Source organism: Calypte anna, chromosome 15 (genome assembly GCF_003957555.1).
Source record: "Calypte anna isolate BGI_N300 chromosome 15, bCalAnn1_v1.p, whole genome shotgun sequence".
In the NCBI taxonomy this organism is placed as follows: domain Eukaryota; kingdom Metazoa; phylum Chordata; class Aves; order Apodiformes; family Trochilidae; genus Calypte; species Calypte anna.
The window spans coordinates 4,384,215-4,400,395 of NC_044261.1; the positions used below are offsets into that span (position 1 = coordinate 4,384,215).

Consider the following 16,181-nt stretch of genomic DNA (forward strand, 5'->3'; position numbering starts at 1 on the left):
TGCTCAGCATACTGAGATCCAGCTCTCATGTGGAGCCAGAATGACATTTCTGTTCAGGCAGTAGAACTTTACTGGTAGAAATATTAATGGAAATTCTTGGATCCTGATTCTGCAAGGGAGAGGGAATAAAATTTCTTTGGTTTCGGTGGAAAGAGGAAAAAAGAGCAACCAGATCAACTGATTCTGATCTGCTAGTACAATTGCTGTTTCCATAAACTCTGAAGACAGGACATTTGTTAGCCTGCATCTTGAAGCAAAATATTTCTCACCATCCTTTTGGGAGGGTTCATCCTCATTATAAAACTGGCTGTGTCTATTGCTCATTTTTCTGCTAGCCAGAGTGCTATATATGGGCTTTGCACGTGGGAACAGTTTATGATGAAAAGATTTCACTGTTTTGTTCAAAATTACAACCAGTAAAAAGTGAATTTTTGTTGTGTGGCCTTTGTACAAATACCCAGGTCGGAGTAATGGCTGTGTAACATTTTCCAATCACTTCTGTAAACAGAACAAGGCAATTAAAGGCATGGTTAATTTTTGTTCTGTTGCTCCAATCTCTCCTTAGTTTTTGAAAGAGATGCTCAGTTTTGAGTAATGATAGAATTACATTTAGCAATACAGCTTTGCATCTGCTAAATCAAAGTAAGCTTTGGCTGTGTTCCCTTTTGCACGTTTGGATATGAACAGGGTAGATTCCCTGCAAGGAAAGTGTGGATCAGTCAGATGAGAATCCAGAGGTATTTTCCTGTATCCCTGTCTGCTAATATATTCTGCATTCCACTTTTCAGAGCATAATTTATCAGGAATCGAAAATTCCAAGGAAACAGTAAAAGCAGGGAAGAAAATGTTTTTAATGTAGGAAGCCAGTAACTGCAAACAGAGGCAACGTCATTGATCACAAAGGTGTTGCATTTGCAGAACACTGGGATCCCATTTTGGGAAGATACTCTGATCTGTGTCATAATTTCCATGGTTCACAAAAACTACAGGTGGGATTGTACTGGGCCAGGGACATTCCCATCCCAGCTGAGCACCCCTTGCTTTCTCTCCTGAATCTACTCCTAATTTCCGTGCAGTGCTCCAGCCTCAGGAGAAAAGGTGAGGGCCCCAGCCTAGCCTGTGCACTGATGGGTTTTACCTGGATACTGATGCTGGTTGTTCTTCTGGGAGGTGAGAAATATGAGGCTGACTCCCTTCCTTAGATCCCTGCTTCCACATTTCCTCCATTTACCTTCTTTCAGACCCACAGACACCTTGCTGATCAAGGTCTTCAAACAAATGCTGAACAAATGCCTGTGTCCACTGCGGGGTCTTTCCATCAGTGATGTTTTATCTGTGTTTGACTTCTACATTATTTGTTCTTTAGGGCAGGTATTGTCCTTAATTTTTGTACCATGTAGGTTGTCAGACATCTAATAAAACTTCCATAAAAAGAAGATAGCTCATAGTGTTGTCGTTTGTCAGAAAGAATTAGCATCCAAAGGAAACTTTGAGATCTTTTGTTCCAGAATCCTTATTCTACTATTCCAGTGCTATCCTCATCAGAAACAGACTGCAGAAATGTCAACATCTAATGAATAAGTCTGTTTCTTATGTAGATTTTGCATGGCTGTATTTTTCACCTTATTTTTTTTTCATTAGTTTGCCTTTTCCTTGACACTACAGACTTTGGAGTCCCACAGAAAGCTGGATTCCATGTGGATCCATGTTGGAATACTGAGGGGTGCTATAAAGTTACCAGGTTGACCCCTTTGGTTTTCCTGCTGAATGGCATCACCCCATTTCTTTCATTCTCATTTTATGAACTGATAAATGAAGCAGAGCAGAATTTACACGTGAGGTACTGGGAGCATCAGCTTCAAGTGAAGGCAAAGACCAAACCAAAACCCAACCAAATTTGCCCCTGCACCCTACCTGCCATGGAGTCCCTTTGCCTCAGGGAGGTCCTCAATCATGAGCTGAACTCTTTGATCCTGTTCTTCTGAACTAAGTGCTACAAATCTAAACCCAGAGCATCATTTGCTTTCCCTTCCTGCCTGGATGTGTGGCATTAGAGAATCCAGTTGGCAGAAAGCACAATGTGTAATTTACTTTTAATCATGGGATTATGGAGATAAACAGAGTCAGCTGCCTAACAATGTTATTTTGTTAATCAGCTGTAATCTTAGTAGTATAAATAACTCAAATCTACAACCAGCATGTTACCAGACACCCCAGTCAGCACTACAATTGTCTGCAGTTCAGTACAGCTCTGTGCATCACTCCAAGTAGGACGCCCTGGAAACTTCTGATGCATAACTTAATGCTCAGCAGTAGCCTATTTATGGTGTTTGCAACTGGCATATGTGCAGTTTACTTTCTATCTCCCACATCTCCATCTCCTTCCTTTGTAAACATGTTGCCAAGGTGTCACTGTTCATCAAGGGTGATGGGTTGAGCAATTGTTGGAAGCACAGTGCAACTTCTGGAGCTCTCATGCTCAGATGTCTTGCTGCTTCTGTTCTTTTTCCATAAGACAAACACTGGTTTGATTTAAAGGTAGACAGTGCCAAAATGCCTCTTTTCCAGAAACTTTTTCAAGAAGCTTTCCTTGTAAATGAAAATGGAATTGGCTTTTTTATGTCTCTCCTCCAGGCCTACAGCGTGGGTTTGTTACTCGTGAGGTCGTGTGTTCATGTGAGGGAGAAATCTTAATGCTAAGCTATGATTAACATCATTTGATGAGATGCCATTTGCAGAATTTTCACCCTGTAAACAGGACCATTCTCATGACCTCAGGCTCCCATGGACTTCTCTTGATAACCCCATCTAATCGGATTTAGAGTTTAATTAAACAGCTGTCACTTTGCTTCCTCATTCTGCCACAATTTAATGTTGAATTACTCCCTAAATCAGTCACAGATGAATGCTTGCCTTTTTCCAATTGAGAGGTTGGATGAACATAAGGTTTGCTCTTCAGCTAAATTCAAGCAGCTAAGGCTTCTATTCTCTATTCTTGCTCTTTGCACAGAGCTCCCACTGACATCAGTGGAAGTTCCCCAACTGAAACAAGGATGGAATAAAAAGTGAGATTCCTGCAGAGACAACCAGAGTGTTACCTAATTTCAAATAACCAAATGTGAGCACACAGTTATCCTCAGCTCTGGCTAGAATACATTAGCTTTATAGATGTTATTTTCCTGTCCTGATTTTGCTGAACACCAGTTCTGATGAGTTGTCTAGGAAGTAGCAAAATGAATGCAGCTGTGCAAGAAAATGTTCAGACCAACACTACTTTTAATGGACTTTATTCAAATTAACCTGGATGTAACCAAGGCCAGAGTATGCACAGAAGTTTATGGTACTTTGAATTGTATCATCAGCTCCAAGCAGGGAAGCTCAGAGATGTCCCACAGTGTGCTGAGATGTGCATCAAATTCTGTATAATGCTCTCACTGAACTTGGGTCTCAGTGAGATACAATGTAGTCTCACCATTTTTTCTTTGAAATGCCAATTAATTCTCCTCCTCAAATGTAATATCATGATTTGTGACTGAATACAGGCATGCACAAGGGAGTTCCAAGCCTCAATGCTGTTAGAACTCACAGGGCCCAGGCAGTGTGCTTCTGGATTAAATCTCTTTTTATTATTTTTTTCAGCTCAAGAATGGGAGTTCCCCATTGTCCTAACTAGTTGCATTGGGTCACGGCTTACCAAGTGTTTAGTGAGGTAGGAAAGCCACTCATTCCTCTTCCTTTATTTATCTGAGGAGCACCAATGAAGAGCAGAAGTTACTGAAGAAGCTTTTCTTTCTCTATAATAGGTATCAGGTTGTGAACTCAGGGCTTTTTGAAGGCTCTGAAGCATGAGGAAGGTTTGTGTAGGGGGCTATAATTCTGTGCCCTTGATGCAGATTCTGATGCTTCGGGTCTTTTGCAAAAGGTTGGGGGGTTGAGCAAGCAAATGTGGTGCTGATTTGAGCTAGACCAGAACATGAGTCTGGGCTGGGCAAGGGTAGGTGTTTTGTGAGTGGGTCATGAAGATGCCCTGTTGGGTGAAGATATTTTCTCAGTTCTGCTTGTGAGAACTAGCTTGAACTTAAAGCTTTATTAATAATTTTTTACAGCAATTTCTTATGCACACAACTCAATGAATTGGGTTTTTTTAATATCTCCTTTGATTAGAGCCTTATGTCTAACTGTTAGCTTTCCTCCAACCATGAGGGGAACAAGAAAAAAATGTCCTTTAACACTGATGTTTGTTAATTAAATATGTTTAAACACTAGTGATTTCCTTCATCTGCTGTATGCACTGAAGGAATGCCCTGGGAACAGGAAAGAACCATCTTAATGGGGAGCTTGCTGGTACTTCTTTGTACAACAGATCTGTCTCTGCACTATCATTCAGATGATGTTGGGATTTGGTCATTGTACTGCAGACAGTTCAAGGCTTCCAGAGAAATCCAGAGCTCAGATATCCCTTTGTGTCCATGAGAATTATATGTGTAGCTCTCCATTTTGACTTTGAAAATGACAGCACTTCCTTTTTTGAGTACACTTACAGGAACTTCTTTCCAACCTGGATATTGATGCCTACTTATAACTCATCCTCTTTATTTTTTTTATTTCAATTTATTTACACTGCTTTCCTGATTTTTTTAAATTTATTGGGAACAAGTCCAAACAATACAAACAGATGCTTTCATTCCTTTGCCACAAAATAAATTTGATTTTAAAACTTTAGTTTCTGCCCACATAGAAAGTAGATGAGTTCTTGGGGGATTTGTAAAAATTAAAGAATGTGGAAATGGCCAAGATATTATGATTTTGAAAAGTGTCTAAATCTTAAACAAATTCATAGCCTCTACAGGTTTCTCAGTAATCTTGTTTGTGTACTCCCAAATAAGCTTGCAAACAGGGTAGTATATTGCTTTTAAAAAAAACCACATTAAAATCACCTTCTATTGGAGCTATTGTATTGCCTGTTCTGATGTGAGAGCAATTTCTTAATGTTGCTAGATACAGCCTTAAAAATTCAACTACTATTTCTGATTATCAGTGGATAATCAGGGGTATTAAAGGAGGTCTCAGAATGCAAAAGAACCAAGTTTGGGTGCTGAATCTGAGCTTCCTTCTCTGGGGTGCACATTCAGAACACTCAGTACTGCTGAGGAGACAGAGATCCATTTAATCTCCTTGTACTTTTGTGAGTTTAGTTCAGCTTTTGAGGAGTTTTGGACCATGGATCCTTTCATACATAATTTAGAGTTTTCTGTCTAACAGCTTGTGTATGGGTGCAGACAATGGGTCAGTTCTCTGTTACGCTAAAGGCTTTGGGTTTATTGCAACAATAAAATGAAATATAGAGGGGGTAGAAGTTGTGCCATAAGGCTACTCTATATACAGGGAGATAGGACACACATTTTCCTATCTTAGTTCTAAACAAAAAAACCCAATCAAACAATAGAATCAGGGCTTAGTTCTCTAGTTTAATTTTGATTATTTTTAAATATCATAGTTGGTAGCATAGAGTACTTACAGACTGAGTGAGGGTTGTGGCAGATTTCAAAATTGATTTTTAACATTTTTAAACATATATTAACACATATAACATATATATTTAACATTTTTAACTTATTTGCTGCTTATACTTCAGTATTTCCTAATCTGTTTAACACCAGGGAGTTGTGACTGCTTTCAGTGGAGATGAAACATGAAGGTTTCCATCTCTGCTCCAAGTTGTAGGAAGTTGGCTACTGATTGCTTCCTAATGCTGATGATCTCTAATGATTGGAATGGTGGTGACTATGCAACCAGTAGTTAATATCTACAGTAGTAAATATCCACCAGTAATTAATAAATAAATAGTAGTTAATATCTACAGTATGTTTACATCTCCTTTCTACACATCATGAATTAGGAATTCCTGAAGTTCCTATTGAGCTCCAGAGAAGGGATGTAAAATTTCAGTAGCCCTTTATCATAATTGATTAAAGCCTTTTACAATTTTGGGGGCAGATGTATCTGTGAAGTAATTAATCAAAATACATTCATTCAGATGTGTATTACTTCCTTTAATGAAACCATTAGCAAAGGGCAGAAGACTGAGCTTTCTAATTGCTGGTAATGTGCCAGTAGCCAACTTTTCTGTCTTCTCTCCAGAAAGGTCTTGGGAAATTTGAAAAGGGTTTTTTAACCTTTGTGATAATGGCTTTATATCAAAGCCACCTAGAATTCAGGTACACCAATAATGACTTCTTGGAAAGAAAGAAACAGAAGTGACAGCTTATCACTTAATAATGGGCCTGGCAGTTCCACACTGGGATGTGCAGAAAGCAGGAATATCTGTCATGTTTGCTGTCAGGCCTTTCCATTTGGAAGATATAGATCATTTTCTTTTTTATTTCTTTTTATTTGAGGAGGGTAAATCAGTATAAAGTTATTTAGGATACAGGATATATAGGTTTTGTGTTATTATTCACTTTGGAAAAACTGCAGAATAGTAAGATGCAGGGGTGGAGGGAACCACAAGAGGTCATCTGCTCCCTTTCCTCTCCTACTTGACTCAAAGAACCTGTGGGTTTTTCTGAGTTATAGGTAACTTCTTTTAGGCTGTGTATTTGCTTCTGTCTCAGGCAACCTTTTGTGTGAATTCTTTATCATTATTTTGATAATAAAGATTTCCTTAATGGCAAACAAATATTCCTTGTTGCAGCTGAAGCCCATTATTTCAGCCCCTGTGCATGAACATGAAAAACAGTTCCTCACATTATTAAGACTTTTATATATGTGGAGGCAGTAATTGTCTTCCCCCATAATCTTTTCTAGACTAAACAATCTCAGTTCTTTCAGTCACTCATCATGGATCTGATTTTCTCATTTTTTTATTTATTTGTCTCGTTCTTTTTCACTTCTTTTCACTTGAAAAAGTTTTTTTCTTGCAATATAGTTCTCAAAATTCAATGTAGTCCTTTAGTGAGGCCTTGCTAGTGCTGAGTAGGAATACCCATATTTTACAAGTGATTCTCATCTTTATGCAGCTTTCTGCAGGAGGGTTCTTTGCCTGGTTTGGTTTTAACCACAACATCATGCAGTTGCTAACTAATGCTCCACTTCTGCTCTACTATAGCCCCCAAATGTTTTTTCTGAGAGCAGCTTTCCTGCTGAATCTTTTCTGCCCTGCATTTATAGGATTAATTGTTCCTACAGAAAAGTAGCAACTTTTTCACTCTATTGCATCTCATTTATTTAAACTTATCTCCAATATTGGACTTGAATCCTCTCCTCTGGTGTTCTCCTGGTGCTGTGATGCTGCTGGGAGCAGAGCTGGAGCCCTGGCTGGTGGAGCAGCAAGTGTGAGTTAGGCTGCTGCTGGCAGTGTCCCCATCACCCAGGGTGGTGGCAGAGCTGGTCTGCTCCTGGTGATCCCAAGGAATTGGGAACACAGGATCCTCACACAGCTCAGAGCACCTTGTGGCCTCCATCTGCTAGGTTTCCCACTTATCTCCCTTTCTGTTTCTCTAAATGTTTGACTTCATGTTGAGGCCACTGATTACTCAATGCTACATAAGCAAAGGGGAGCTCAAGGAAATTCTTTTTTTTTTTTTTCACAAGTTAAACCTGGCTAATGAATTCACTCTGCTTCTTGTGGCACACAGGTTTCACCTCATTGCATAATCATGTCTGGATGCTCTTGGCAGTGGTGCAGGGCTTGTTTTCTTCTTTTTTTTCTCTACATGTGATTTTCTGATTTGTCTTGGGCTTCTTAGCTTGCCACTGAATGCCAATATGGATAACTCCCCAAGCCACAGAGTAGGTTTTATATCTGAAACTCGGTGGTATTTATGGGATTTCTCTTCCTCTGAACCTGTCCCTTTAAATTAACATTTCTCTATTGGTAATACATATCAGTTGCTAAGGAAAAACTGAATCTGAGCAGAGTCATTTCAAAGCAGAGCTAAGATAGCCTGAAAAGATGTCCTGTCACTTCCACACACTCTCTGGCTGCTCCTTTGCCCTAGAGTCCCTTTTTCACAATGTTTAACACTCCAGAGTCACAAAAAATAAGGCTTTAAGGCATCATGGCAAAAGATGAATTTCAAAGGACATGCAGCACTTGCAGTAGCCAAATGAACAGCAGAAAACGTGTTGAGCCTGCTTTTTGGTGAGCCTGTGTGGGTTCTTCAGTGCTTGGTGCTTTAGAATCTATAGAAAGAAGAGTAGCTGGGCTTGTTATTGAGGTTTGCTGCTTTGTCTGGTTTTGAACTTATAAAATTCCAGGACATAGAAATAAAGACTTCTGGAACACAATTTTCAAGTTTGGATGTTTTGTTGCTCAAAAATACCAGTTATCCAGCAGCCTTTATATGGGAGAGGGATGGGGTTGTCTCTACCTGTGGCAGGAGTTCTTGAGAATGGCCTTAGACTTTTCAGTAATGTTATTTGCAAATCTGACTCTGATTTACTGTGTTGGGCAGCTTCATTTTCATATCTACCATAGGAAGTATTTATGGTTCTTGCTTTTCTAGAACAGTCAGCATTTATTTCTTTGTTTGAGTTTAAGTTTGATGGGATTTCTTATGAGTTGTAGGACAGCCTGAGAAGTAACAAGTTGCAAAGTGAAAAGAAAATCTGACCCAGCCTTCAAATGAATTGAAAAAAATATCAATAGTATTTGTGGCCCATTGTGCTGCTGTTGCCATCAGTGGCTGCAGTCCTCGTGACTTTGGTGCTGAGGATTTTACTGAATAATTTATTTGCTTTCTGGAAATTGAAAACTTGGAGAAAACTTTTGAGTTCTTTTTGAATGGGAGTCTTGGGAATATGGTGATGCTAAAAGAGTTCAGAAGTTAGAAGAGTTAGCTTAGTCAATGATGCATTGAAAGGCTTTTGTATGCCACAGCTCACGTTCAGACTTCTGATTTCCTTGTTATTTTGCCTTCAGTTAATAGCATCACTAACTCCTGCATTCCTTACACTGCTTCATTGGCCATATCAGAGGAAATTAAATATTCTTGGAACAGTTTCAGATAGAGAGCTCACAGAGAGGCTCAGTGTTTGCTATGGGTTTAGACTCACAGAACAATGGTTTTCACTTTGAGGTTCTTGCATCCTGTCCCAAACACAGCCAATAGAACAGAGTTGAGTAAAAACTCAGAAGTTGTGTTTTGGAAAGTAAATATTGAGAAAAGCCCCACACTTAAAAAGTATAAATTACCTGTGATGTCTGCCCACCTGGACTGAATGTATCTGTGCTCATTTTGCTCACTATTTAACAGTGTGAAATGCAGCGACTTTTTATTTAGCAGGGAAAGTATCACTGGAGTTTGACCACGTTTTTCCAAGCTGCACTTATTTCAAGATGGACGAGACAATTAGCCACTGAGAACTAATGCATCTTCCTTGAGTTTAAGTCCAGTTGAAGAGCTGATGCTTGCCCTTGGGAATCTCTTTGGCTGTCTCTGAGCAGTGCTGTGCTTTGTTTTGTGTACAGGACACGGAAATTCTGAACACTGCAATTCTCACAGGAAAAACAGTGGCAGTGCCCATCAAAGTGGTCTCCATTGAGGAGAGCAGTGCTGTGACAGACATCTCAGAATCAGTGGAGTGCAAATCCTCTGATGAAGACGTCATTAAAGTAAGTTCATGCAATGTGTTCACTTCTGAACTTTCATGTCTTTTTATACACAAAAGGAACAGCCTGGCAACAACCACTAAATCTACTGCAGATTAATTGTACCACTGTTTCAAAAGCATAAGGAGGGGGATTTTTAAGAGAGAGTTGGGTACCACAGCACCACACAGAGTTTCAGTAGAATTTCAGATTTTCATTTTTGTGGCCTAATTTTAAAATATCTTGGTAATGTCACCTCCAGTGTTGTGTTCACAGAGTTCATCCACTGCAAAACCAGCTCTGCTGTTGGTACTGCCTCTCCAGATGTTTCCTAGCACCTTTCTAGCTGTGATTATCACCTCTACAGCTGCATCTGCAGAATGGATTGGAGGAGGAGTGTTCCCCAGCAACTTCACTGCAAAGTCATCCAGGTTGCCTTCCCATTCTGCTGAGAGCTGTTTTGAATTAACAACTTGATTCTGCACAGAAGTGGCCAGAAAGCATTCACATGAATGGGCCATCAATTTAGCACTAGCAGCTTAATGGTGCACAGTCAGAACCACCAGTGGGGTGGTATTGTCTTAAGGCAGTACAGCTATTTCTGCTGTGAAGATGTAATTAAAACCCCAAAGGAAATTCACAGCGGTGCTTGAATCCCATTATAATTTCCACACAGGATTTTCATGGTGCATGAGTTTTGAGCAAGGGTGTTTTATCCTTGGACTATAAGCTCTTATGAGAAAGGATTTTTTTAATGTGATTTTACAGCCTGGAATGGTGGACTTTGTGATGATGCTCTTTAGGTGTCTTTAATATGTTATTGGCTCTCTTGGATGTGTAGTGCACAGATAGCAATGTGGCAGTGTTAGGGGTTTCAGTCAGTTCAGTTTGTAGGTTCATGGAAAGCAATAAGGCAACTTGCAGGATCCTACTGTTTGTTGTTCTACACTATTGTAGAATTTATGCAGAATCATTTATGGCACCAATAACCAAGTAGGTGAGGAAAACAGTCCCAGTTTGAACTAATAAAGCTATTATAGAAGACTTTTACAGAAAACTTTCTGTTGTCAGTGGATTCTTCAGAGCCAAACAAATCTTTCAGGGTTGATGAAGTTTGGAGTGCTCCCACATCTCAGATGCTTTACAGAGTTTTTAATTCCAAAAAATGCCTGTTAACCTTCTTCCTAAGGTAGCCACCTAACTACAAGTCTACTACTACTGCAATTCTCTTACTGGGAAGAATGTTGAAGCACTATGTCCTTTGATTAGCATTTGAGACACTGCTGTGCTCTTCTAATTTTCTACAGAAATAATTTCTTTCAAAGTGTTTTTCTGAAAATTGGAGTCTGTGGAGTCCATTTTAAAGTGGATTCTAGCAGCCTCCCTGTCTGGTCACTCAAGTTGAAGCAAAACAAAGAACTGAAACTAACACACAATGTTTATTGGAATCAACAAGACGATTTCAGCTGTAATTTCTTTCTCTTCAGAAATGTTTTTGAATTGCTGAGATGAATAGAGAAACTATTTGCTGTGTATTTATAAATACATGAAGAATCTCTAGAGAAATGAATCTGTGACATGAGTGTTAACTGCTATAAAGCATACAGCTAGTTAAAAAATAGGCTGCCATAAAATGCTTTGAATACAAAGGTTTTATTGTCTCATCAAAAAAAAAGAAAAAGGGCTTTTTTTTTTCTTTTTAAATCTAGAATGTTCCAGTTTCCAGGAAATTTCTTTACGTGGGGAAATGTGGTTTGAGGTTCAAGTCAAATGGACATGTTCACATTGGTTCTGACTTTAAAAAGCACCCAGAAAACTTCAAGTGGAGCACAAAGGCCTTTCATCCTTAATTCATTCTGAGATTCCATCAAGCTTTTCAGTTAAATTCTTTGGATATATCTTCTTCCTCTGTAACATGCTGTTTTAGACACCTCATTGAGAGTAGCCTTTCTGCTTAGGAAAAAAAATAAAAATAATCTATTCATCATAAATTATATTTGTTGGGAAAAGACGATGACATCTTTAACAAAACCTCTGTGTGTGTGTTTACAGTTCATGTTCCCAAGCACCCACCTTGTAGCAAAGCTCAGTGGAAATCTAAGCCTAAGATATATCTGCAGATAACTGGTAATAGTTTTCCCAGTGATAAGCATGGGTTTGAGGCAGCTCAGTGCACAGTTTGGATCCTATCTTAATCTGCTGACTACTATTCCTTTTACTTTTTATATTGTCTCATAGTTTCAGCTCTTTATTTCCAAATTTACAGTGGATTTCATGAATTTTAAAAGTCTTTGAATGCTCTAGACCTTCACACAGCCTTTTAAAAGTGGACACAAAATTTATTATGGCACTAAAAATCAAGCAACAGCCAAATTTTACTTTGCTAAGCTGGAATTACCAATAGGATCCATATATCTGGATCCATTAATAGTAACTGCAATTGCACACGTAGGCTGCTTTTTATCTCCTGGAAATTCAAATGCAATGTGGCTTCTTTTGCTGATGCTTTTATGCAGTTTGCTTAAGAGGGAATTCTGCTTCAGGTTCCCAAGTCACCTGGCTGCTGGAACAGATGCAGTTTCAAGCTTTGAAGAGCAGAGTTTCAGGAGACTCACAGTACCTTGTGACATTTCCAGATTGGAAACTTGATAATGCTGATGAACTTGGGGATGCTTTTTGTTTCCATTAAAATAACCCAAGTTCAAAAATCTTCAGTGTTATCAGTGTATTTTAGAAGATTTTGGAAACATTTTGAGTTGGTATTTCATCAGTCTTGCACCAGCTTTTACCCCATTGCTACATGAGGGGATGCTGTAAACATTGTATTATGTTTTAAAACTAATACAAAAGCACTATTTTCACAGTGCCCCACTAGTTAGCAGCATCTGTAGATATTTTTGTGACAGGTTGAGTTATGCATTTTCTGCCAGTAGTTCCAAGCTGAGCTACAGGCAACTATTAAAGAATCGAACTCTTAAGCCTCAGTCCTGCACTCATGAAAGTGCTGCACTCATTAAAGCCATCAGGAAAGCTCACCCTAAAATTTTAATGGTATGGGGACAGTCCCTCAGGCTCCTTAGTTACCATGTAGCTAATGTGCCATGGCTATTCCAGGAAAAAAAAATTGTAAAAAAAAGTCAGATCTATGGAAACCTTTTCATGGTATTGTTTAGGCACCAAATAGAAAGATATTCTGACTCAAATCAGTGGTTGCATGCTGGGGCAGTGTGATCTCTGAATATGAGAGCTGGATGCCAGATTGTAAGTCAGAAGCAGGCTTCCCCACTAAGGGAAATCATCCTGCCCTTCATTTTGATTAGCCCAACCTAATAAAAGTGTAGTTAGCCCTGCAGAAGCAAGGCTGATCCTCTGGTAGTGACAACAGAGGTCCCACACTCTGTAAAGGTGTCGACCTGAATGAGGATTGGGAAAAATGTCCTGCAGCACCATCAGCTTCTGCTTCCTGATCTGTAAGGGCTCAGCTGATCCCTGGATCCCTTCAAACTTTCCCAACATGCAACCAAGAGTGAGCAAAAAAGGGTCCAGAGAATGGTGAAATGGAGACAAGTGATGCCAGAAGCATTGATGGAAGGGTGTCAAGTGTTGTATTAAACAAAGTGGTGGTGCCAAATGCATTGGTCCATCAAAACCTGTATGCAGATGGATGTATGACTGTCCTTACCTGCTGTACTGAAATGCCAAGGGATATGGAAGTGTTCAGGATTGTTAAGAAGGGACTCAATATCTGGTGTGTTGCTGCCCACAGGGCTAATTTGAGGTCTGGTCCTTTTCCTAGTGAAATTAAAATCTTGCAGAGCACCAGTGCTTCTGGTCCTAAACAGAGCTTGGAGATAATTGAACTTAGTTCAGTGAAACATTATAATAAATATTGCCAAAATATCCAAATGAGGACTCTGGTAAGTGTCTGGCAGAGGAAAGCTGTCTGCTAAAAACAAAGTTTCCCATGGCATCAGTGGTTGCTTCCCTGTGCTTTCTTCCCAGCAGCATCTGGAGGCAGATAATGATGTGGTGGGTTGTGATGAAGTGTGATGCAGATGATAATTTCAAGGGGAAGCAAGCAGAGTGCTGGAAGATTTCATCCCATTAGAAGCCCTGGCACATCATGGGGATGTTATATTTTCCCTCATACCTTTCAACTCCTGCTGCATGTAGCAGGGTAAAGCATCCAAACTTGCATTGCATTTCTGCACCTCAGCACACACAGATATTCTGTGTATGGGGCTTTATTGCAAAGCCTTCAAGCCTCAGAGGACTTAGGGCTTCCCATTATGTTTTTAGTGCAGGTTATAGAAGAAAATAAAAACAAGGGGCTGACAAGAAAGAACTGGTTATCCCTAGCAGCTATTTTGATCAAGGAAGAATACTAACTTCCAATAAAAAGCTCCTACAGTGAATATAATGCTATTGATTTATTGCTTGCTTTTTACTTAGGCCAAATAAAACTGTGGTTGGAGTTTGTTAGCCAGATGCAGCTGTTGTAGAGCTGAGCATGCTGAATAATGAGGAGGTGGATAAACTTCTGATTGAAACAGGTCTCATTCTTAACTTGACCCTGTAAAACAGAGGCAGAAATGAGAAGCCTCACTAGATAAGGTTTCCAGGAATTCACTGTGGTCTAATTATAGGTTGTATTCTGTGAGGTCAGTTTAATAAAATGCTCTGTTCTGTGGTTTCATAGCAGATTCAGTGAAAGGATGGAGGGGTCAACCTAAGCAACAGCAGCTGCTGCCAGGGGTGATACCTCTTTCAGGTACTTCATCCTACACAGTCAAAAAAAAAAAAAAAAGTGTTACATATGTTTCTGGAAGGAATATAGAAAAGTTGGACTACTCATAAAATACCTGCATTTATTCCCAGGCTTGCAGGTCTTCACTTGGTTAGCCCCAGCACCAGGAGCTGAAAGCTCAGTGCATGTGACACTGAGCAGAGCCAGCACAGCCACCCTTTTGGATCCTGAGCCTGGCTCTCTAGGGACATGCCAGCAGGCTCAGGACAAGCATGGGATCTCTCTCACATCCCCTGCATGGTGCTAATACCCCCAAATCACCTTCCCGAAGCTTATGTTTGGTAGCTGATGAACTGCAAATCCTACTCACCATACCCAAGTGTAGCCTTGAAAGCCCTGAAAACCAGAAGATGGATCTCTTTGTGAGTCCAAACCCAGCAACCTATTTCTCTGATGGCTCCTCTTTCCTCTTCTGATACTATGTGTTCCTGTGATTTGTATGAAACTGAAAAGCTTTAAAAACAGGAAAGAAAGTCACAGCGTGGAAATTCCATTGTTTTGCTGTTCTGAAGCCCTGTCACTCTGTGGGTTTTTCTTCTGGTATATCTGCTATAATATATTATCTTTTGAACAAAACTGCAAATAGAAAGTCCACCTCCTCACCCTCCTCTGTACTTTTCATAGTCCTGTGATTTACTGGGATCAATCTACATCAGTGGAATGGAAAAACTTCAGAGGCTTTACTACACCTTTCTCTCAGATGCAAATACAGCATCTAGGCCAGCAAGAGAGGGAGCTTTCAGAGAAGAGGGGGTGTCATTCACGTACAGCACTCAGCATCTGTGCAAATTGAAATTCCAACCTGCCATGGCCTGAGATACTTCAGTTCAGCCACAGAAAGTGTAAATGCCTTATCATCACGTAATGTGCAAAGATTTCAAGGGCAGCTAAAGAAACTCTGAAACCATACCCTTGCAGACTGACTTCCTTGTCACCTCGTGCCTTCACCCAGCTCAGTACCTGCCCTCGTGATGTCAAGTGGAGACCTGTGCATCCCAAATGAAAAATCAAAGCAAACAGTGCCCCAAGTTCCACAGACAATGCTTCAAAATCAACTTCAAAGATGCAATATCAAGACCAGGAAAGTAAATTAGAATAATAACCTTAATCTTGTGACAGCTATAGATATGATGAGAAGAGAAGAAGTTTTCTCCAGACCTGTTTGAATATTGCAGTCAGAAGAAACGATAATTTGCTCCTCCTTTTCTGCCAGTAGCTGTATTTTACACATTGTGAATTTGTTTGTTTTTGATGCCTATTAAGTTAGAAAATGGCAAGCATTGTGATGTTCCCAAATGGACAACTTCAAAGTGTGCAGCTGGAATTTAAAGTCCCTGCACCCACCCTGTGATCTTGCTTTGCCAAACAAGATGTCTGGGGCCATGCTGCATGGATAGTCTTGCAAATCCCTAGTAAGTAGGAGCCAAACTCTCTGTTCGGCCCCATTTTCAGAAATTACTTGATTTGAGAGTGCATAAAACAAGACAGATTTTGTTTTATGTGATAATGTGAGCTGCAGAGAGGTCCTGTGGCTCAGTGCAGCTATGGTTCAGCTTCAAAACCTGGTCATTTGGGAGCAAATAGATGCCCTCCAGTCTCAGCTGGCATTTTGTGCCCCTTTTACTCTCTCTGTTCTGTCGTAGTGAATGATAGTCAGTTAGTTAAATGTACTGCTTCTGCTCTGCAAAGCTGCCAGCAAAATCTTTGTAATGAGATTAGATAATACACAGCCTTTTCCCTAAGAAATGCTCTCTAGCTTTGGGGGTTTTCTACTTATTTTTG

The 16,181-nt window shown here is 39.9% G+C and overlaps 1 protein-coding gene across 1 annotated transcript in view; it reads left to right on the forward strand.

Annotated features, from left to right (window-relative positions):
- Positions 1-16,181, forward strand: part of TMEM132C (transmembrane protein 132C) — a 123,352-nt gene that overhangs the window by 91,776 nt on the left and 15,395 nt on the right. The window contains exon 4 of the mRNA XM_030460545.1: positions 9,473-9,616. Coding sequence (XP_030316405.1) covers positions 9,473-9,616 — 144 coding nt within the window. The remainder of the gene's footprint in view (positions 1-9,472; positions 9,617-16,181) is intronic.